This window comes from Pseudophryne corroboree, chromosome 1 (assembly GCF_028390025.1).
Source record: "Pseudophryne corroboree isolate aPseCor3 chromosome 1, aPseCor3.hap2, whole genome shotgun sequence".
In the NCBI taxonomy this organism is placed as follows: Eukaryota; Metazoa; Chordata; class Amphibia; order Anura; family Myobatrachidae; genus Pseudophryne; species Pseudophryne corroboree.
Genome location: NC_086444.1, coordinates 229,314,403 through 229,337,607, shown reverse-complemented (window position 1 = coordinate 229,337,607; position 23,205 = coordinate 229,314,403). Strand labels below are relative to the sequence as shown.

Genomic DNA, 23,205 nt, shown 5'->3' with positions numbered 1-23,205 from the left:
ATGATCTCTTCCTGAATGCCTTTTCCCTTAGGATCCGGCGTTCCACCGCCATGCCGTCAAACGCAGTTGCGGTAAGTCTTGGAACAGACATGGTACTTGCTGAAACAAGTCCCTTCTTAGCGGCAGAGGCCATAAGTCCTCTGTGAGCATCTCTTGAAGTTCCGGGTACCAAGTCCTTCTTGGCCAATCCGGAGCCATGAGTATAGTTCTTACTCCTCTACGTCTTATAATTCTCAGTACCTTAGGTATGAAAAGCAGAGGATGGAACACATACACCGACTGGTACACCCACGGTGTTACCAGAACGTCCACAGCTATTGCCTGAGGGTCTCTTAACCTGGCGCAATACCTGTCCCGTTTTTTGTTCAGACGGGACGCCATCATGTCCACCTTTGGTAATTCCCAACGGTTTACAATCATGTGGAAAACTTCCCCATGAAGTTCCCACTCTGCCGGGTGGAGGTCGTGCCTACTGAGGAAGTCTGCTTCCCAGTTTCCATTCCCGGAATGAAACACTGCTGACAGTGCTATCACATGATTTTCCGCCCAGCGAAAAGTCCTTGCAGTTTTTGCCACTGCCCTCCTGCTTCTTGTGCCGCCCTGTCTATTTACGTGGGCGACTGCCGTGATGTTTTATCCCACTGGATCAATACCGGCTGACCTTGAAGCAGAGGTCTTGCTAAGCTTAGAGCATTATAAATTTACCCTTAGCTATATTTATGTGGAGAAAAGTCTCCAGACTTGATCACACTCCCTGGAAATTTTTTCCTTGTGTGACTGCTCCCCAGCCTCTCGGGCTGGCCTCCGTGGTCACCAACATCCAAAACTGAATGCCGAATCTGCGGCCCTCTAGAAGATGAGCACTCTGTAACCACCACAGGAGAGACACCCTTGTCCTTGGATATAGGGTTATCCGCTGATGCATCTGAAGATGCGATCCGGACCATTTGTCCAGCAGATCCCACTGAAAAGTTCTTGCATGAAATCTGCCGACTGGAATTGCTTCGAAGGAAGTCACCATTTTTTTACCATGGCCCTTGTGCAATGATGCACTGATTTTAGGAGGTTCCTGACTAGCTCGGATAACTCCCTGGCTTTCTCTTCCGGGAGAAACACCTTTTTCTGGACTGTGTCCAGAATCATCCCTAAGCACAGGAGACTTGTTGTCGGGATCAGCTGCGATTTTGGAATATTTAGAATCCACCCCTGCTGTTGTAACAGTATCCGAGATAGTGCTACTCCGACCTCCAACTGTTCCCTGGACTTTGCCCTTATCAGGAGATCGTCCAAGTAAGGGGTAATTAAGACGCCTTTTCTTCGAAGAAGAACCATCATTTCGGCCATTACCTTGGTAAAGACCCGGGGTGCCGTGGACAATCCAAACGGCAGCGTCTGAAACTGATAGTGACAGTTCTGTACCACGAACCTGAGGTACCCTTAGTGATAAGGGCAAATTTGGGACATGGAGGTAAGCATCCCTGATGTCTCGGGACACCATATAGTCCCCTTCTTCCCGGTTCGTTATCACTGCGCTGAGTGACTCCATCTTGATTTGAACCTTTGTAAGTGTTCAAATTTTTTTAGATTTAGAATAGGTCTCACCTAGCCTTCTGGCTTCAGTACCACAATATAGTGTGGAATAATACCCCTTTTCTTGTTGTAGGAGGGGTAATTTAATTATCACCTGCTGGGAATACAGCTCGTGAATTGTTTCCCATACTGCCTCCTTGTCGGAGGGAGACCTTGGTAAAGCAGACTTCAGGAGCCTGCGCAGGGGAAACGTCTCGACATTCCAATCTGTACCCCTGGGATACTACTTGTAGGATCCAGGGGTCCTGTACGGTCTCAGCGTCATGCTGAGAGCTTGTCAGAAGCGGTGGAACGCTTCTGTTCCTGGGAATGGGCTGCCTGCTGCAGTCTTCTTCCCTTTCCTCTATCCCTGGGCAGATATGACTCTTATAGGGACGAAAGGACTGAAGCTGAAAAGACGGTGTCTTTTTCTGCAGAGATGTGACTTAGGGTAAAAACGGTGGATTTTCCAGCAGTTGCCGTGGCCACCAGGTCCGATGGACCGACCCCAAATAACTCCTCTTCCTTTATACGGCAATACACCTTTGTGCCGTTTGGAATCTGCATCACCTGACCACTGTCGTGTCCATAAACATCTTCTGGCAGATATGGACATCGCACTTACTCTTGATGCCAGAGTGCAAATATCCCTCTGTGCATCTCGCATATATAGAAATGCATCCTTTAAATGCTCTATAGTCAATAAAATACTGTCCCTGTCAAGGGTATCAATATTTTTAGTCAGGGAATCCGACCAAGCCACCCCAGCTCTGCACATCCAGGCTGAGGCGATCGCTGGTCGCAGTATAACACCAGTATGTGTGTATATACTTTTTATGATATTTTCCAGCCTCCTGTCAGCTGGCTCCTTGAGGACGGCCCTATCTATAGACGGTACCGCCACTTGTTCTGATAAGCGTGTGAGCGCCTTATCCACCCTAAGGGGTGTTTCCCAACGCGCCCTAACTTCTGGCGGGAAAGGGTATACCGCCCATATTTTCTATCGGGGGGAACCCACGCATCATCACACACTTCATTTAATTTATCTGATTCAGGAAAAACTACGGTAGTTTTTTCACATCCCACATAATACCCTCTTTTGTGGTACTTGTAGTATCAGAAATATGTAACACCTCCTTCATTGCCCTTAACGTGTGGCCCTAATAAGGAATACGTTTGTTTATTCACCGTCGACACTGGATTCAGTGTCCCTGTCTGTGTCTGTGTCGACCGACTAAAGTAAACGGGCGTTTTAAAACCCCTGACGGTGTTTTTGAGACGTCTGGACCGGTACTAATTGTTTGTCGGCCGTCTCATGTCGTCAACCGACCTTGCCGCGTGTTGACATTATCACGTAATTCCCTAAATAAGCCATCCATTCCGGTGTCGACTCCCTAGAGAGTGACATCACCATTACAGGCAATTGCTCCGCCTCCTCACCAACATCGTCCTCATACATGTCGACACACACGTACCGACACACAGCACACACACAGGGAATGCTCTGATAGAGGACAGGACCTACTAGCCCTTTGGAGAGACAGAGGGAGAGTTTGCCAGCACACACCAAAAACGCTATAATTATATAGGGACAACCTTATATAAAGTGTTTTCCCTTATAGCATCTTTTTTATATATTTCTAACGCCAAATTAGTGCCCCCCCTCTCTGTTTTAACCCTGTTTCTGTAGTGCAGTGCAGGGGAGAGCCTGGGAGCCTTCCCTCCAGCCTTTCTGTGAGGGAAAATGGCGCTGTGTGCTGAGGAGATAGGCCCCGCCCCTTTTTCGGCGGCCTCGTCTCCCGCTCTTAACGGATTCTGGCAGGGGTTAAATATCTCCATATAGCCCCCGGAGGCTATATGTGAGGTATTTTTAGCCAAAAATAGGTTTTCATTGCCTCCCAGGGCGCCCCCCTTCCAGCGCCCTGCACCCTCAGTGACTGCCGTGTGAAGTGAGCTGAGAGGAAATGGCGCACAGCTGCAGTGCTGTGCGCTACCTTAAGAAGACTGAGGAGTCTTCATGCCGCCGATTCTGGACCTTCTTCTTGTTTCAGCATCTGCAAGGGGGCCGGCGGCGAGGCTCCGGTGACCATCCAGGCTGTACCTGTGATCGTCCCTCTGGAGCTAATGTCCAGTAGCCAAAGAAGCCAATCCATCCTGCACGCAGGTGAGTTCACTTCTTCTCCCCTAAGTCCCTCGTTGCAGTGATCCTGTTGCCAGCAGGACTCACTGTAAAATAAAAAACCTAAGCTAAACTTTTCTAAGCAGCTCTTTAGGAGAGCCACCTAGATTGCACCCTTCTCGGCCGGGCACAAAAATCTAACTGAGGCTTGGAGGAGGGTCATAGGGGGAGGAGCCAGTGCACACCACCTGATCCTAAAGCTTTACTTTTTGTGCCCTGTCTCCTGCGGAGCCGCTATTCCCCATGGTCCTTTCAGGAACCCCAGCATCCACTAGGACGATAGAGAAAATAGAATTAATATTTTGCATCTCTACAAATCATATCAAGTGGAGAATATATTGCCTCCTTCTTCTTTGCTGCCAGTCCTTAAATAATGCTACTGGCAGCTAACAAGTTGTATTACACCTACATCTAAGATGTACCCAGTGTGCTCCAATACAGACCAGGTGTTTTAAAGTGAATTATTATTTTAAAGCCCAGGGGATTAAACAATCCATTTTTTTTTTTTTGCAAAGAAAGCGTGATGCCTGACAAAATAGAATGACTAAATCTAACATTTCAATCAATGTAAGGTCATGGTCATGAAAGGAAAAGCACAAGTTTGGTGTGTATTACCAGAACACATACAATATAATATGCCTTACCTTTCCCTATGGAGTAAAATAGCAGATGGTGAAACATTAATGCTTGTAATTTGAATTAACTCTTTTGACTTAAACTTCCAAAATTTGATCAATCGGTCACTGCCAGCTGTGATGGTCATCTGATTTAAACCATCAACGACTACTCCTCTTATAGAGCCATCATGGGCTAAAGACAAGAGAAAGGAAATTACACCCATTATATGATGAACATTTTTGCATGTTTTCATAACCTAATCTTGTATCACAGAGCAGGGGTGTGCTAGTTTGTATTATGAGGAGCACTGAAGAACCCCATTTTTTTTTTTTTTTAAACTAGACCAGTGGTTTCCAAACTTTGATTCACGGCACCCTAAAGTATCAGAATATTTTTTTTACGGCACCCCTAGGTCAAAAGTTCTTATTGAGGAATTCAGAAAAAATAGGATTTTGGTACTTACCAGATAAAGCCTTTTCTTTGAATCCATAGGGGGCACTGGAGTACTCTTGGGATATGGACGGTTCCACAGGAACTAGGCACTGAATAGTTAAACTTTGACTATACCTCCCCTCCATATCCCAGAGTACCTCAGTGTTTTTTTACTGAGCCGAACTGGAGCTATGGTTGACAATGGAGAAATACATATAACAAAAAATGGACAACAATAAAGTTGACACAAACAAAAAATGACAACTAACAGTTGACACCAACCCGACAGAATTTCTAATTTGAAACAGTCGGTAAGAGTGTGTTACCATAATATTCCCTGCACTTACCACAACCAGGTAACAATTGCTCTGGGTGGGCGTCCAGTGCCCCCTATGGATTCAAAGAAAAGGATTTATCTGGTAAGTACCAAAATCCTATTTTCTTTTTCATCCACTAGGGGTCACTGGAGCACTCTTGGGACGTACCAAAGTTTCCCCCGTGGGCGGGAGAGCTATTTGGCACCTGTAACACTAAACAGCCAAAGCTAGATGCTGATGCCGCAAAAGTATCAAACTTATAAAAGCGCACAAATGTGTGCACTGACGACCATGTAGCCGCCCGGCAAAGCTGTGTCGTAGAAGCTCCCCGACCAGCTGCCCATGAAGTTCCCACAGAACGTGTGGAATGAGCGGTTACCGATGTAGGCGGCTGTAACCTAGCCTGAAGATAAGCCTGACGTATGGTCAGTTTTATCCATCTGGATAAGGTCTGCTTAGAGGCTGGCCAACCCCTCTTGGCAGCATCATAGAGAACAAACAACGTATCCGTCTTACGAACTGTAGACGTTCGAGACACATAAACGTGTAAAGCGCGTACCACATCCAGAGTTTCAGAATGTCCTGATAACACAGGAACTACTATTGGTTGATTGATGTGAAAAGATGACACTACCTTTGGTAAGAAAGCGGGATTCGTCCGACGTTCCGCTCTGTCATCATGAAACACCAAATATGGTGGCTTGCATGACAAGGCACCCAAATCTGAAACCCGCCTTGCCGAAGCCAAGGCTAGAAGAAATTTTTTTTCCAAGTGAGAAATTGAATATCCACTTGTTGTAAGGGTTCAAAATGAAAAGACTGTAAGAAATCTAAAACCAGATTCAAGTCCCATGGCGCTGTAGTTGGAATGAATGGAGGCTGTACTCTGAGGACACCCTGCATAAAGGTGTGTACTGATGGCAAAAGAGCCAATCGTCTTTGAAAGTAAATTGACAAAGCAGATAACTGCACTTTTAATGTGGATAGACGTAGACCTCCATCTAACCCCATCTGTAGAAATAACAAAAGACGGGATAACTTGAAAGAAGATGTCGGAAATTTGCGAACTTCACACCAACCTATATAGGCACGCCAAATTCTGTAATAATGAGCTGCCGTAACCGGCTTTCTAGCTCGTAACATGGTTGGAATGACTGATTCTGGAATGCCCTCTCTTCTTAAGAGGGCGGTCTCAACAGCCACCCCGTTAAACGCAGCCGCGCTAAATCGGGGTAAAGAAACGGACCCTGTTGTAACAGGTCCGGACGTAGTGGGAGCGGCCAAGGATCGTCTGCGAGTAATCCGCGAAGATCCGAGAACCAAGCTCTCCGTGGCCAATGAGGCGCCACTAGTATGACTGTGACGAACTCTCTTTTGATCCGTTTTAGCAATCGCGGGAGCAGCGGAAACGGTGGAAACAGATACACTAGACTGTATGGCCACCGGACTGTGAGAGCATCCACCGCCACTGCCTCTGGATCTCTCGTTCTGGATACATACTGGGGCATTTGATGATTGTGGCGAGATGCCATCAAGTCCACCTGCGGGTAACCCCACCTCTGGACCAGCATGAGAAATACTTCTGGATTTAATGCCCATTCTCCTGGATGAAAATCCCGACGACTGAGATAATCCGCCTCCCAGTTGTCCACTCCCGGAATGAACAATGCCGACAATATGACCTGGTGGTATTCTGCCCAATTGAGGATTCGAACTACTTCCCGCATTGCCATGCAGCTTCTCGTTCCTCCTTGTTTGTTGATGTATGCGACCGCCGTCGCATTGTCTGATTGCACTTGAACCGCCTGCAGGATGTGCACTGCCTGTCGCAATGCATTGTAAATTGCCCGGAGTTCCAGGACATTTATAGACAGCAATCTTTCGTGATCCACCCAGAGACCCTGGAGCTGAAGATTCTGAACTACAGCTCCCCAACCTCTGAGACTTGCGTCTGCCGTGAGAATTATCCAATTCCAGGTGCCGCACTGTTTCCCTGCGGTTAGATTCTGTACCCTGAGCCACCAGAGTAGAGACACTCTGGTCCTTGGAGACAACCTTACCCTGTGGTGAATCTGTAAGTGTGAGCCCGACCACTGTGCGAGCACATCCAGTTGAAAAGGACGTGAGTGAAATCTCCCGAACTGAAGTGCTTCGAAAGCCGCCACCATTGTGCCTAAGAGGCGAATGCACAAATGAACCGTGACTGTGCGTGGCTTGAGCACTAATTGTACCAGGTGACGAATGACCCGTACTTTCTGTTCGGGTAGGTAAATCCTTTGGTCTACCGTATCGAGAACCATACCTAGGAATTGAAGTCGTTGGGACGGAACTAGATGTGATTTCTTGAAGTTGACAATCCAACCGTGGTGAACCAGAACATTGTATGTCAGAAATGCCTGTTGAAGGAGTATTTGTTGAGACGGAGCTTTGATGAGCAGATCGTCCAAGTATGGAACTATTATCACTCCTAGAGATCTGAGATGAGCTATCAACACAAACATCACCTTGGTGAATACCCGAGGTGCTGACGAGAGGCCAAACGGTAAAGCCTGAAACTGATAATGGTTCTGTCGTATTGCAAACCGCAAAAACCTTTGATGAGGAGGCCAAATCGGAATGTGTAAGTACGCATCCTTGAGATCCAGCGCAATCATAAACTCCTGTGGCTCTAGACCTGCAATTACTGATCGTAGAGATTCCATCTTGAATCTGTAGTAAGTGACGTACTGGTTGAGGCCCTTTAAGTTCAATATTGGCCTGACCGAGCCATCCGGCTTCGGTACTACAAACAGACTGGAATAATAACCCTGACCCTGTTGGTGCACAGGGACCGGAACCAAAACTGCTGCGTCCAGCAAAGACTGAATGGCAGTCTGCAGAATCGCCCTCTTGTCGTCCGACCGAGGCAGTCCTGTCCTGAAAAACCGCATTGGCGGGAGACAGTCGAACTCTATTTTGTAACCTGTTAAAACTAGATTGCGGATCCACCCATCTGTGGACGTCTGAAGCCACGCCAACTGGAATGACTGAAGACATGCTCCCTAGTTGCTCGGTGAGCACCGAAAAAACACTGAGGTACTCTGGGATATGGAGGGGAGGTATAGTCAAAGTTTAACTATTCAATGCCTAGTTCCTGTGGAACCGTCCATATCCCAAGAGTACTCCAGTGACCCCTAGTGGATGAAAAAGAAAATATTTAATTAAGTAAATTTTGTTTATATGTTATCCTTAGGTTCAGTTATGTGGTGAGAGACGGGATTCACTTCTGTTTGGCCACATATTTTATGATTGCCAGGCGCCAGCACTGGTTTTGCCTATTACATTGACCATAAATAATTTAAATCAGCCCTGGACAACCAACCCAGGGCTCTCCAGCAAGTGCTCCGAGGCAGGGTGTCTAGGCACACAATTTGAGAACGACTGAACTAGACACTAGATCAGTGTTTCCAAACCGCGGTCCTCAAGACACACTAACAGTCCTGGTTTTAGTGATATCCAGGCTTGAACACAGGTGATTTAATTAGTACCTAAGTTATTTTGATTTAACCATCTGTGCTGAAGCCTGGATATCACTAAAACCTGCACTGTTGGTGTGCCTTGAGGACCGCGGTTGGAAATGCCTGCACTAGATAAACGGTTTTATTTTTTTTATTACAATTGTTACAATTTGTTTTAAAACACCAATTATGCATTAAAACAGTTCTCCATACTTGCCTTTATCTTTCCCATATTGACCTCTGTGCATTCCAGACTGCATGTTAAACACTTCCACATTGCCACTTGACAGGCCAATCAAAGCAAAATTGCCACAGCTTGTAATTTCTACCACCTGCCAAGTAAAACAAAAGATGACATTATGTGAAAGGCATCACACCTGTATCATATGTAGAAGAAATGTAAAAACCCCACCTGCTAACCTAAAAAACACAAGATAAAGAGCCGCTGTGCACCAGAATGATCCACCAGTAAGGTCTGCTGTGTTTATGCAGCCTTAAAGTTTAGGCTGACGCATTTCATTACACCATGCTCCTCAGCATGCATGTTCTGGGAATCAGGAGTGTAGAGTACATGAATGTACAAAGTCTAGGACAGGTTGTGGAACCACTCCAGTGGAAGACATATCAACCTTATTATATACCTAGCAGAGTATTCATCGTGCACATCTCACATTAGTTCTTTATACCATTAAGTTAATCTAGCTATGAACATGGCAATGGACCTCTTCATGGATCTGTATCTAAAAGAAAGCTGTGCGCTAAATGGATCACATAAACCTGGAAAAACAGGGGCCGCAGCCATCTCTTTTTTTTTCCAGCTGTTAGACCATTATGACACTGAATAACACTCCACCCTAAATAACTGCCATCTTTCTAATGCCACTGCCGTCAAAAACGTAGAGAGGTAAGACAAAAGGTAAGAAAACAGGAATGCATGCCATGTTACTTCTAATGTAGTATTTAAGTTCATGGGTCAGACTAACTACTGACCAACTAATACGAGCACACAGTTATTAAGAAAAGCCCCATACTCACTGTTGCATACGTGTCATGGATTTTGTTTTGCTTGAAATCCAGAGGTCTTAGTTTGTGAGCTCCTATAGTAGATCTTACATAATTCCAGGTTGTACATGTTAACCAGCGTTGGTGACATGCAATGATCCCATCCCAATCACTTTGTCGTGCTGCCTCTGAAATGCAACAGAAATTTGTCAATAGTTCTTTGTACACTCATTACAGTAATGTAAATAATACACCTATATATTTTTAGAAGAAATAGTCTTTTTAGCATCCATTTGGTCATTGTTCAGTCATGTTTAATCACCACATGAATCTGTACAATACCAAACTTACTTACTACATTATTCATAGGAAAAGCCCCAAGAGATATTTGGCTGTATTCCCATATTCACTTAAAGCATCTGGAAAAACCACCCAACATACTTTTGTTTTACCGGAAAAAGAAGGCATTAAGAGAAAAGCTTTATAAAATTGAATCAGCACATCCAAACATGGGACACCTTAAATAAGAACTTGCACTGTAGAGAGTCAAAATGATCATTTAGTGTTTTTTTGTTAAGACAAAATGCTTGTCAACGTTCTAGGCAAGCACATTCTTTATCCACTCTGAAAACTCTGCTTGAAACTTTATTAAAATGAACAGAATAGGGAACTAACCAAATTTATATGGGCCAGTAAACGTCCTAGGATATCATTACTGAAATGACAGTAACCGCTGTTGTTGGGTGGTATTAATCTTCCAAATGCTCAGGGTTATGCCTTGGCATCGAATTTAAGATATGCACTGGATTAGGCGAGAGGTGCTGATAATAATCACATAACTGCTCTCTGTTTTTACCGCTGGTACATAACCGCAATTTTCAGGATGGTAACGCAGATGTGGTTTTTAGGACTTGGCATCTCCATGGCCTCCGCACAGTGCATCAGTTTTTAGACAATGACCTCTCATCCGTATTTAACCTGTCCAGACTGAAGGCTTTATTTCCTGACGTTCAGTTCCCCTTGTTTGTCTATTGTCAGGTCTGCAGCTATAAAGTTACTGACTGAAATTCGACTAACTGATAGGCTGAACTCTCTATATGCTTTGATAAAATGTCGTAGGGGCGGATCATTTTCTACTTCGTTGCGTTATGAACAGGTTAGAAAGAGGTCATATCTTAAAAGTATCACTACGGGCATAGCCGAAAGGCCAAGCTCTATAAGGTGTATCGGATAACTAATTGTTTTAAGTGTCATTTACCAGATGATGATATCCTCCACTGCCTGTGGTCCTGTGATATTGTCCACTCGTTTTGGGTTTATGTTCAATCCTATGTGAATAATTTTTTACACATCCTGTTCAAGGTGTATATTACCTGGGCCCTATGGAACCATTATACTTTATCATTAGTTCATAAACTTACTGTAGGTAACTATTTATTATTAGCAAAAGTAGCAGCAGTGGCCAAAAAGACTATTTTGTCTAAATGGATACAGACTGACCCTATCTCACTATCACTTATGCGCTCCAGACTCGCCTATGTTTACCAGATGGGTTAGGTAAAATGTTATTTGGATTCAGAATCTAAAAACACAAAAATTCTACAATACTTGGTTGCCCTATATTCTCACCCTATACGTGGTGGAAAAATACTCTATTTGTAAGATAGTTAGACTGACTACATGGTGATTCTGGATGGATGTGCACCCCCCCTTTCAAGTGTCAACCTCAATTAAACTATTTTCTGGTCTGTAAATTTAGGATGAATTTACTGCATGATATCTTTACAATGTTAGTTAAAATATTTTAAATGTTGCTATGCCTCTTAGAGGACAAGTTACACCCTTAATCCTGATTTGTTGTATTTTTACCCAATGTGCATCACTCTCAGATTATTATACTGCAATGTTTGCCTGTGTTACATACTTTGTTACTTGATTTTTTCTCGTAATAAACATAAATTGGAAAAAATGAGCATAAAATAACAGACATGTTTGCAAGATTTTTTCCCCCTTAGGATCAGAGGGCAGCACAGACCGTGTAATAGTTTGCATTACTACATCACAGCACTAATGTCTTAGGTCTGATTCCCATCATGGCTAAACTGTGTGGAGTTTGTATTTTGTCCCCGTGCTTGCGTGGTGTTCCTCTGGGTACTCCAGTTTCTTCCCAAAAACCAAAAATATGCCGGTAGTTTAACTGGCTCCCAACAAAATATTAATCCTAGTGTGTGTGCATACACATGGGCAGACTAAATGGGCCAAATGGTTGTAATCTGCTGTCAAATTCTATGTTTCTATAGAACACAGTACACTGCTGAGCTGCATACAATTCGCTACACGTTACTTTTGACATTGATTTTTGGTATACTACCGCTGGTCTGGAATCTGGTGAGTGGCAGTATGCTAGTTAGAAAATGGAACCTTAGTAGCAAAGTAATTATAGAATATTTCACAGACTATATATGTTATTAAACCTAACTTTATTTTTCTTGGTGAATATTTACCATTAAAATCAACCAGAATGACATAGCACACTGCGCAGCACATTCAGGACTATAGTGAAATATAAAACATGTGATAATATGAGAGAACATTCCAGGAGACCTGACAGTGAAAGGTTTGGCTGATTACCTACCAGAGGCAAATGATACAACAGGAGGAAGTCTTAGGGACGTGCAGCGGAGGCCCACCTTTTTAGCTTTGGCTTTATCTATAGAACCTATTGAAAACAAAGTATTTTAATAGTAAAAGTACCACTAATACAATGAACATGCCTTCTAATGCATGTTAAAGTAAGAAAAGGAATTAATTCACAATATTGATCAAACACTTAATATACAGTACATGTAAAGAACTGTTCAGAAAATAAGAATTTACTCACCGGTAATTCTATTTCTCGTAGTCCGTAGTGGATGCTGGGAACTCCGAAAGGACCATGGGGAATAGCGGGCTCCGAAGGAGGCTGGGCACACTAGAAAGATTTAGGACTACCTGGTGTGCACTGGCTCCTCCCACTATGACCCTCATCCAAGCCTCAGTTAGGACACTGTGCCCGGACGAGTGTACACAATAAGGAAGGATTTTGAATCCCGGGTAAGACTCATACCAGCCACACCAATCACACCGTACAACTCGTGATATGAATCCCAGTTAACAGTATGAAACAACTGAGCCTCTCAACAGATGGCTCAACAATAACCCGATTTAGTTAACAATAACTATGTACAAGTATTGCAGATAAACCGCACTTGGGATGGGCGCCCAGCATCCACTACGGACTACGAGAAATAGAATTACCGGTGAGTAAATTCTTATTTTCTCTAACGTCCTAGTGGATGCTGGGAACTCCGAAAGGACCATGGGGATTATACCAAAGCTCCCAAACGGGCGGGAGAGTGCGGATGACTCTGCAGCACCGAATGAGAGAACTCCAGGTCCTCCTCAGCCAGGGTATCAAATTTGTAGAATTTTGCAAACGTGTTTGCCCCTGACCAAGTAGCTGCTCGGCAAAGTTGTAAAGCCGAGACCCCTCGGGCAGCCGCCCAAGATGAGCCCACCTTCCTAGTGGAATGGGCATTTACAGATTTTGGCTGTGGCAGGCCTGCCACAGAATGAGCAAGCTGAATTGTACTACAAATCCGGCGAGCAATAGTCTGCTTAGAAGCAGGAGCACCCAGCTTGTTGGGTGCATACAGGATAAACAGCGAGTCAGATTTTCTGACTCCAGCCGTCCTGGAAACATATATTTTCAGGGCCCTGACAACGTCTAGCAACTTGGAGTCCTCCAAGTCCCTAGTAGCCGCAGGCACCACAATAGGCTGGTTCAGGTGAAACGCTGACACCACCTTTGGGAGAAATTGGGGACGAGTCCTCAATTCTGCCCTATCCATATGGAAAATCAGATAAGGGCTTTTACATGATAAAGCCGCCAATTCTGACACACGCCTGGCTGAAGCCAAAGCCAATAACATGACCACTTTCCACGTGAGATATTTCAGATCCACGGTTTTTAGTGGCTCAAACCAATGTGATTTTAAGAAACTCAACATCACGTTGAGATCCCAAGTTGCCACAGGAGGCACAAATGGGGGCTGAATATGCAGCACTCCTTTCACAAATGTCTGAACTTCAGGTACTGAAGCTAGTTCTTTTTGAAAGAAAATCGACAGAGCCGAGATCTGTACTTTAATGGAGCCTAGTTTTAGGCCCATATTAACTCCTGCTTGCAGGAAATGCAGAAATCGACCTAGTTGAAATTCCTCTGTTGGGGCCTTTTCGGCCTCACACCATGCAACATACTTCCGCCATATGCGGTGATAATGATTTGCTGTAACCTCTTTTCTAGCTTTAATAAGCGTAGGAATGACTTCCTCCGGAATGCCCTTTTCCTTCAGGATCCGGCGTTCAACCGCCATGCCGTCAAACGCAGCCGCGGTAAGTCTTGGAACAGACAGGGCCCCTGCTGTAGCAGGTCTTGTCTGAGCGGCAGAGACCACGGGTCCTCTGAGATCATCTCTTGAAGTTCCGGGTACCACGCTCTTCTTGGCCAATCCGGAACCACGAGAATAGTGTTTACACCTCGCTTTCTTATTATTCTCAATACCTTTGGTATGAGAGGTAGAGGAGGGAACACATAAACTGACTGGTACACCCACGGTGTCACTAGAGCGTCCACAGCTATCGCCTGAGGGTCTCTTGACCTGGCGCAATACCTCTCTAGTTTTTTGTTTAGGCGGGATGCCATCATGTCCACCTGTGGACGACCCCACTGATTTACAATCATTTGGAAGACTTCTGGATGAAGTCCCCACTCTCCCGGGTGGAGGTCGTGCCTGCTGAGAAAGTCTGCTTCCCAGTTGTCCACTCCCGGGATGAACACTGCTGACAGTGCTAGTACATGATTTTCCGCCCATCGGAGAATCCTTGTGGCTTCTGCCATTGCCATCCTGCTTCTCGTGCCGCCCTGTCGATTCACATGGGCGACTGCCGTGATGTTGTCTGACTGGATCAGCACCGGCTGGTGTAGGAGCAGGGATTTTGCTTGACTTAGGGCATTGTAAATGGCCCTTAGTTCCAGAATATTTATGTGAAGGGAAGTCTCCTGACTTGACCATAGTCCTTGGAAGTTTCTTCCCTTTGTGACTGCCCCCCAGCCTCGTAGGCTGGCATCCGTGGTCACCAGGACCCAGTCCTGTATGCCGAATCTGCGGCCCTCCAAAAGATGAGCACTCTGCAGCCACCACAGAAGAGACACCCTGGTTCTTGGGGACAGGGTTATCAAGCGATGCATCTGAAGATGCGATCCGGACCACTTGTCCAACAGGTCCCACTGAAAAATCCTGGCATGGAACCTGCCGAATGGAATTGCTTCGTAAGAAGCTACCATCTTTCCCAGGACCCGCGTGCAGTGATGCACCGATACCTGTTTTGGTTTTAGGAGGTCTCTGACTAGAGAAGACAACTCCCTGGCTTTCTCCTCCGGGAGAAACACTTTTTTCTGGACTGTGTCCAGAATCATTCCCAGGAACATTAGACGTGTCGTCGGGACCAGCTGTGACTTTGGGATATTCAGAATCCAGCCGTGCTGGCGCAGCACTTCCTGAGATAGTGCTACTCCCACTAACAACTGTTCCTTGGATCGTGCCTTTATTAGGAGATCGTCCAAGTATGGGATAATTAAAACTCCCTTTTTTCGAAGGAGTATCATCATTTCCGCCATAACCTTGGTAAATACCCTCGGTGCCGTGGAGAGTCCAAACGGCAGCGTCTGGAATTGGTAATGGCAATCCTGTACCACAAATCTGAGGTACTCCTGGTGAGGATGGTAAATGGGGACATGCAGGTAAGCATCCTTGATGTCCAGGGATACCATGTAATCCCCCTCCTCCAGGCTTGCAATAACCGCCCTGAGCGATTCCATCTTGAACTTGAATTTTTTTATGTATATGTTCAAGGATTTCAAATTTAAAATGGGTCTCACCGAACCGTCCGGTTTCGGCACCACAAATAGTGTGGAATAGTAACCCCGGCCTTGTTGAAGTAGGGGTACCTTGATTATCACCTGCTGGGAATACAGCTTGTGAATCGCTGCTAGCACCGCCTCCCTGTCTGAGGGAGCAATCGGCAAGGCAGATTTTAGGAACCGGTGGGGTGGAGCCGCCTCGAATTCTAGCTTGTACCCCTGAGATACTATCTGAAGGATCCAGGGATCCACCTGTGAGCGAGCCCACTGATCGCTGAAATTCATGAGGCGGGCCCCCACCGTACCTGGCTCCGCCTGTGGAGCCCCACCGTCATGCGGCGGACTTGGAAGAGGAAGCGGGGGAGGACTTTTGCTCCTGGGAACCTGCTGTTTGTTGCAGCCTTTTTCCCCTACCTCTGCCTCTAGAGAGAAAAGACCCTCCTTTTCCCCGCTTGTTTTTCTGGGTCCGAAAGGACTGAACCTGATAAAATGGCGCCTTCTTAGGCTGTGAGGGGACATGGGGTAAAAATGCTGACTTCCCAGACGTTGCTGTGGAAACTAGGTCGGAGAGACCATCCCCAAATAATTCCTCCCCCTTATAAGGCAAAACTTCCATGTGCCTTTTGGAATCTGCATCTCCAGTCCACTGGCGAGTCCATAAGCATCTCCTAGCAGAGATGGACAATGCACTTATTTTAGATGCCAGCCGGCAGACTTCCCTCTGTGCATCTCTCATATATAAGACTGAGTCTTTGATATGGTCAATTGTTAGCAGAATCGTGTCTCTGTTTAGTGTGTCAATATTTTCTGACAGTTTATCCGACCACGCAGCGGCAGCACTGCACCATCCATGCTGACGCAATAGCTGGTCTAAGTATAATGCCTGAGTGTGTATATACAGACTTCAGGATCGCCTCCTGCTTTCTATCAGCAGGTTCCTTAAGGGCGGCCGTATCCTGAGACGGTAGTGCCACCTTTTTAGACAAACGTGTGAGCGCTTTATCCACTCTAGGAGGTGTTTCCCAACATAACCTATCCTCTGGCGGGAAAGGGAACGCCATTAGTACCTTCTTAGGAATTACCAATTTCTTATCAGGGGAAGCCCACGCTTCTTCACACACTTCATTTAATTCATCTGACGGGGGAAAAACTACAGGTAGTTTTTTCTCCCCAAACATAATACCCTTTTTTGTGGTACCTGGATGTAAATCAGAGATATTTAACACCTCTTTCATTGCCTCAATCATGCAGTGAATGGCCTTAATGGGCATTAAATTTGACTCCTCGTCGTCGACACTGGTGTCAGTATCCGTGTCGACATCTACTTGTGCCATCTGAGATAGCGGGCGTTTCTGAGAACTCGGCTGTCCCGCAGTCGGCATGTCGTCAAATTTCTTATGTAATGAGTCTATACGTGCACTCATTTCTTTCCATAAGCACATCCACTCAGGTGTCTGCCCCCCAGGGGGTGACATCCCTTCTAAAGGCACCTGCTCCGCCTCCACCTCATTATCCTCATCAAACATGTCGACACAGCCGTACCGACACACTCCACACACACAGGGAATGCTCAATATAGAGGACAGGACCCACAAAAGCCCTTTGGGGGGACAGAGTGAGAGTATGCCAGCACACACCAGAGCGCTATATAAGGCAGGGACTAACTGAGTTATGTCCCTTATAGCTGCTTTTTAATATATACTATATACTGCGCCAAATTAAATGCCCCCCCTCTCTCTTTTTTACCCTTTTCTGTAGAGTAGTCTGCAGGGGAGAGCCAGGGAGCTTCCTTCCAGCGGAACTGTGAGGGAAAAATGGCGCCCAGTGTGCTGAGGGAGATAGCTCCGCCCCTTTTCCGCGGCCTATTCTCCCGCTTTTTTATGGAATCTGGCTGGGGTATTTACCTCATATATAGCCCCTGGGGCTATATATTGAGGTATTTTTGCCAGCCAAGGTGTTTTTATTGCTGCCTCAGGGCGCCCCCCCCAGCGCCCTGCACCCTCAGTGACCGGAGTGTGAAGTGTGAGAGGAGCAATGGCGCACAGCTGCAGTGCTGTGCGCTACCTTGGTGAAGACTGATGTCTTCATGCCGCCGATTTTCCGGACCATCTTCTTGCTTCTGGCTCTGTAAGGGGGACGGCGGCGCGGCTCCGGGACCGAACATCAAGGCTGGGCCTGCGGTCGATCCCTCTGGAGCTAATGGTGTCCAGTAGCCTAAGAAGCCCAATCCGGCTGCAAGCAGGCGAGTTCGCCTCTTCTCCCCTTAGTCCCTCGCTGCAGTGAGCCTGTTGCCAGCAGGTCTCACTGAAAATAATAAACCTAAGACTATCTTTCTTCTAAGAGCTCAGGAGAGCCCCTAGTGTGCATCCAACCTCGGCCGGGCACAAAATCTAACTGAGGCTTGGAGGAGGGTCATAGTGGGAGGAGCCAGTGCACACCAGGTAGTCCTAAATCTTTCTAGAGTGCCCAGCCTCCTTCGGAGCCCGCTATTCCCCATGGTCCTTTCAGAGTTCCCAGCATCCACTAGGACGTTAGAGAAAATACAAAAAAGTGTAGTTTACTTGGTGGATAAGACTATAAAACGTGATCATGTATTTCATATAGAAAGCATCTTAAGGTGTTTCTTTTCCTAATGCGATCAAAGCTCCATTGACTTACCATGCCCGAGGCTTTTACTGTATCGGTCATGAACTGTGGAAAATGATTGCATGGTCCCGTCTTGACCTGTAGATTGGAAGGCAAGGTAAAAAGATACACATCAGGGTTACTGTGAAAGTAAAATGCCTTGTATAACACCAATAAACTTGTAACAACAAAGAGAAAGTGGTATTACATACCTGCACTGAGAATCTGCTGCCCATTGTGTCCGTGGTGTCGAATAAAAGTGGGTGGAGCACTGTGACCCATACGGAATCTCAGCAAACGACCTTGACCTCCAGGGCCATCAAAGATCCATACCTGATTAGAATGAGACAGTAGTGTGATGAGTACTGTATTAAATTTGTACAAAAATGTGTTTACAGTGTTCTTCAAACATCATAGTAACATAGTTGGTGAGGTTGAAAAAAAATAAGAATTTACTTACCGATAATTCTATTTCTCGTAGTCCGTAGTGGATGCTGGGGACTCCGTCAGGACCATGGGGTTTAGCGGCTCCGCAGGAGACAGGGCACAATAATAAAAGCTTTAGGATCAGGTGGTGTGCACTGGCTCCTCCCCCTATGACCCTCCTCCAAGCCTCAGTTAGGATACTGTGCCCGGACGAGCGTGCATAATAAGGAAGGATATTGAATCCCGGGTAAGACTCATACCAGCCACACCAATCACACCGTACAACCTGTGATCTGAACCCAGTTAACAGTATGATAACAACGAAGGAGCCTCTGAAAAGATGGCTCACAACAAGAATAACCCGATTTTTGTAACAATAACTATGTACAAGTATTGCAGACAATCCGCACTTGGGATGGGCGCCCAGCATCCACTACGGACTACGAGAAATAGAATTATCGGTAAGTAAATTCTTATTTTCTCTAACGTCCTAAGTGGATGCTGGGGACTCCGTCAGGACCATGGGGATTATACCAAAGCTCCCAAACGGGCGGGAGAGTGCGGATGACTCTGCAGCACCGAATGAGAGAACTCCAGGTCCTCCTCAGTCAGGGTGTGCCCCTGACCAAGTAGCAGCTCGGCAAAGTTGTAAAGCCGAGACCCCTCGGGCAGCCGCCCAAGATGAGCCCACTTCCTTGTGGAATGGGCTTTTACTGATTTTGGCTGTGGCAAGCCTGCCACAGAATGTGCAAGCTGAATTGTACTACAAATCCAGCGAGCAATCGTCTGCTTAGAAGCAGGAACACCCATCTTGTTGGGTGCATACAGGCTAAACAGCGAGTCAGATTTTCTGACTCCAGTCGTCCTGGAAACATATATTTTCAGGGCCCTGACAACGTCAAGTAACTTGGAGTCCTCCAAGTCCCTAGTAGCCGCAGGTACCACAATAGGTTGGTTCATGTGAAAAACAGAAAACACCTTAAGGAGAAATTGAGGACGAGTCCTCAATTCTGCCCTGTCAGAATGAAAAATTAAGTAAGGGCTTTTATATGATAAAGCCGCCCATTCTGACACACGCCTGGCTGAAGCCAGGGCTAATAGAATCTTCACCTTCCATGTGAAATATTTTAATTCCACAGTGGTGAGTGGATCAAACCAATGTGACTTTAGGAAACTCAAAACAACATTGAGATCCCAAGGTGCCACTGGGGGCACAAAAGGAGGCTGTATATGCAGTACCCCTTTTACAAACGTCTGAACTTCAGGCACTGAAGCCAGTTCTTTCTGGAAGAAATTTGACAGGGTCGAAATTTGAACCTTAATGGACCCTAATTTTAGGCCCATAGACAGTCCTGTTTTCAGGAAATGTAGGAAACGACCCAGTTGGAATTCCTCTGTAGGGACCTTCTTGGCCTCACACCACACAACATATTTTCGCCAAATGCGGTGAAAATGTTTTGCGGTTACATCCTTCCTGGCTTCGACCAGGGTAGGGATGACTTCATCTGGAATGCCCTTTCAGGATCCGGCGTTCAACTGCCATGCCGTCAAACGCAGCCGCGGTAAGTCTTGGAACAGACAAGGCCCCTGCTGGAGCAGGTCCTTTCTTAAAGGTAGAGGCCAAGGTTCTTCCGTGAGCATCTCTTGAAGTTCCGGGTACCAAGTCCTTCTTGACCCATCCGGAACCACGAGTATCGTTCTTACTCATCTCCTTCTTATGATTCTCAGTACTTTTGGTATGAGATGCATAGGAGGGAACACATACCCTGACTGGTACACCCACAGTGTTACCAGAGCGTCCACCGCTATTGCCTGAGGGTCCCTTGACCTGGCGCAATATTTGTCTAGTTTTTTGTTCAGGCGGGACGCCATCATGTCCACCTTTGGTTTTTCCCAACGGTTTACAATCATGTGGAAGACTTCCCGCTGAAGTCCCCACTCTCCCGGGTGGAGGTTATGCCTGCTGAGGAAGTTTGCTTCCCAGTTTTCCACTCCCGGAATTAACACTGCTGAGAGTGTTATCACATGATTTTTCGCCCAGCGAAGAATCCTTGCAGTTTCTGCCATTTCCCTCCTGCTTCATGTGCCGCCCTGTCTGTTTACGTGGGCGACTGCCGTGATGTTGTCCCACTGGATCAATACCGGCTGACCTTGAAGCAGAGGTCTTGCTAAGCTTAGAGCCTTGTAAATTGCCCTTAGCTCCAGTATATTTATGTGGAGAGAAGTCTCCAGACTTGATCACACTCCCTGGAAATTTTTTCCTTGTGTGACTGCTCCCCAGCCACTCAGGCTGGCATCCGTGGTCACCAGGACCCAGTCCTGAATGTCGAATCTGCGGCCCTTTCATAGATGAGCACTCTGCAGCCACCGCAGAAGAAAACACCCTTGTCCTTGGAGACAGGGTTATCCGCTGATGCATCTGAAGATGCGATCCGGACCATTTTCCCAGCAGATTCCACTGAAAGGTTCTTGCGTGAAATCTACCGAATGGGATCGCTTTGTAAGAAACCACCATTTTTCACAGGACCTTTGTGCAATGATGCACTGATACTTTTCCTGGTTTTAGGAGGTTCCTGACTAGCTCGGATAACTCCCTGGTCTTCTTCTCCGGGAGAAAACATCCTTTTCTGGACTGTGTCCAGAATCATTCCTAGGTACATTAGACGTGTCGTCGGAAAAAGCTGCGATTTTGGAATATTTAGAATCCACTCGTGCTGTCGTAGAACTACTTGAGATAGTGCTACTCCGACCGCCAACTGTTCTCTGGACCTTGCCCTTATCAGGAAAGCGTCCATATTTCTTTTAGGAAGAATCATCATTTCGGCCATTACCATGGTAAAGACCCGGGGTGCCGTGGACAATCCAAACGGCAGCGTCTGAACTGATAGTGACAGTTCTGTACCACGAACCTGAGATACCCTTGGTGAGAAGGGCAAAATTTGGACATGTAGGTAAGCGTCCCTGATATCCAGTGACACCATATCGTCCTGGTTCGCTATCACTGCTCTGAGTGACTCCATCTTGATTTGAACCCTTGTATGTAATTGTTCAAATCTTTTAGATCTCACCGAGCCGTTTGGCTTCAGTACCACAATATAGTGTGGAATAATACCCCTTCCCTTGTTGTAGGAGGGGTACTTTGATTATCACTGTCACGATCCGGGTATCTGGACGCCATTACTTACCCTTCAGATGCCTCCTAAGGCGGGCTCAGCGTTCCAGGACCAGATTCCGCTGTTCCTGAGTTTCCACATGCAGAGTGTCAGAGTGGTGTTTTCATCAGCCGCGGCCTCCGCTGTGCCCGCGTGGTTAAATGTGCATCTATCAGCCTGGCGTCTCCTGTCTCCGGTGGCCGGCGCCGCCATTACTGTTTCCCAGACCACATGGATTACAAACCAAACTTCCCTCCAAGTGTCTGCATGGGCGCAGCCATCTTGGATTCTGTCATCTGATCATTTCCACCAATCTGCTGTTTGTATTGTTGATTTGCATAATTGCCTAGCCAACCCCTTCCTTGCTGCAGGTATAAGTAAGCTGTGCCTGAGCAAGGAAGACGTCAGTGCTTTGGTTGTCAAACCTAGTTCCTGTTTGTCTCTCTTCTATGATTGTCTTCCAGGTTCCAGCTCCTGTCTCAAGACTTCCACCATAGAGACCCGCACCAGCATTCCACCTGCGGTGTAGCCTGACTCTCCAATCCATTGTGGATTCATCTGTTTCCAGCTACAACACTACCTGCTTCCAGCCTCAGCTTCCAGCAGAATACAGCTTCCCTTAAAGGGCCGGTGTCCTTTCTACACTTTACCACTCTCCACCGGAATTATTATTTCTCCGCTCTCAAGTTCTACATTTCAGTTCACATTTCATCGCTCCCAAAGTTCATTTATTATTTAACTGGTTCCAGCCAGTATCCACTCCGTGCTAACAACAGTCTGGTTCCAGCCAGTATCCACAGCAGCTGTTTTACCTTCAGCAACCCAGCTCTTCCTGGAACACCAGCTGGTACAATCCTGGGTTATCTCCATTGCTACAGCCGGGCCTGGTAAGGACTTTCCATCTAGAAGATCATAAGAACTATCTCACACTACCAGTGCCCTGTGGCTCCTGCCATGCTGTAGTACTCAGGAACTGTATTTATTCTTTGCTGACTTTTACGTTTTCTTTTATTGCTGCTGTGATGCGGAGTTGTCATAATAAACATCATTGACTTTTATCTAAGTTGTCGTGGTCACGCCTTCGGGCAGTTATTATTCATGTTACTTACATGTCCAGGGGTCTGATACAACCTCCCAGGTTCCGGTACATCTCAGCCCCTACAACTGAGGCTGCCTCCCGTCAGCTCAGGCCCTCAGTTGTGACAGTAAGCACTGACCTAATGAATCCAGCCGGAGACCAGGATCAAGCGGCCAGGCCGATGCAAGAACTGGCAGCCCGACTAGAACATCAGGAGGCTGCACAGGGCCACATCATCCGCTGTCTCCAGGATCTCTCTACTCGGCTGGATGGGATTCAGACCACTCTCCGTGGATCAGGCGCGTCTGGTGCGTCAACCACAGTGACTCCAGCTATAACCCCACCCAC

At 46.4% G+C, this 23,205-nt stretch overlaps 1 protein-coding gene across 1 annotated transcript in view; it reads right to left on the bottom strand.

Annotated features, from left to right (window-relative positions):
- The window catches only part of WDR36 (WD repeat domain 36), a 260,444-nt gene that overhangs the window by 82,131 nt on the left and 155,108 nt on the right, over positions 1-23,205 (bottom strand). The window contains exons 9-14 of the mRNA XM_063964112.1: positions 18,414-18,534; positions 18,235-18,300; positions 12,250-12,333; positions 9,648-9,802; positions 8,830-8,944; positions 4,393-4,558 (exon numbers count right to left, since the gene is read on the bottom strand). Of these exons, the coding sequence (XP_063820182.1) occupies positions 4,393-4,558; positions 8,830-8,944; positions 9,648-9,802; positions 12,250-12,333; positions 18,235-18,300; positions 18,414-18,534 (707 nt within the window). The remainder of the gene's footprint in view (positions 1-4,392; positions 4,559-8,829; positions 8,945-9,647; positions 9,803-12,249; positions 12,334-18,234; positions 18,301-18,413; positions 18,535-23,205) is intronic.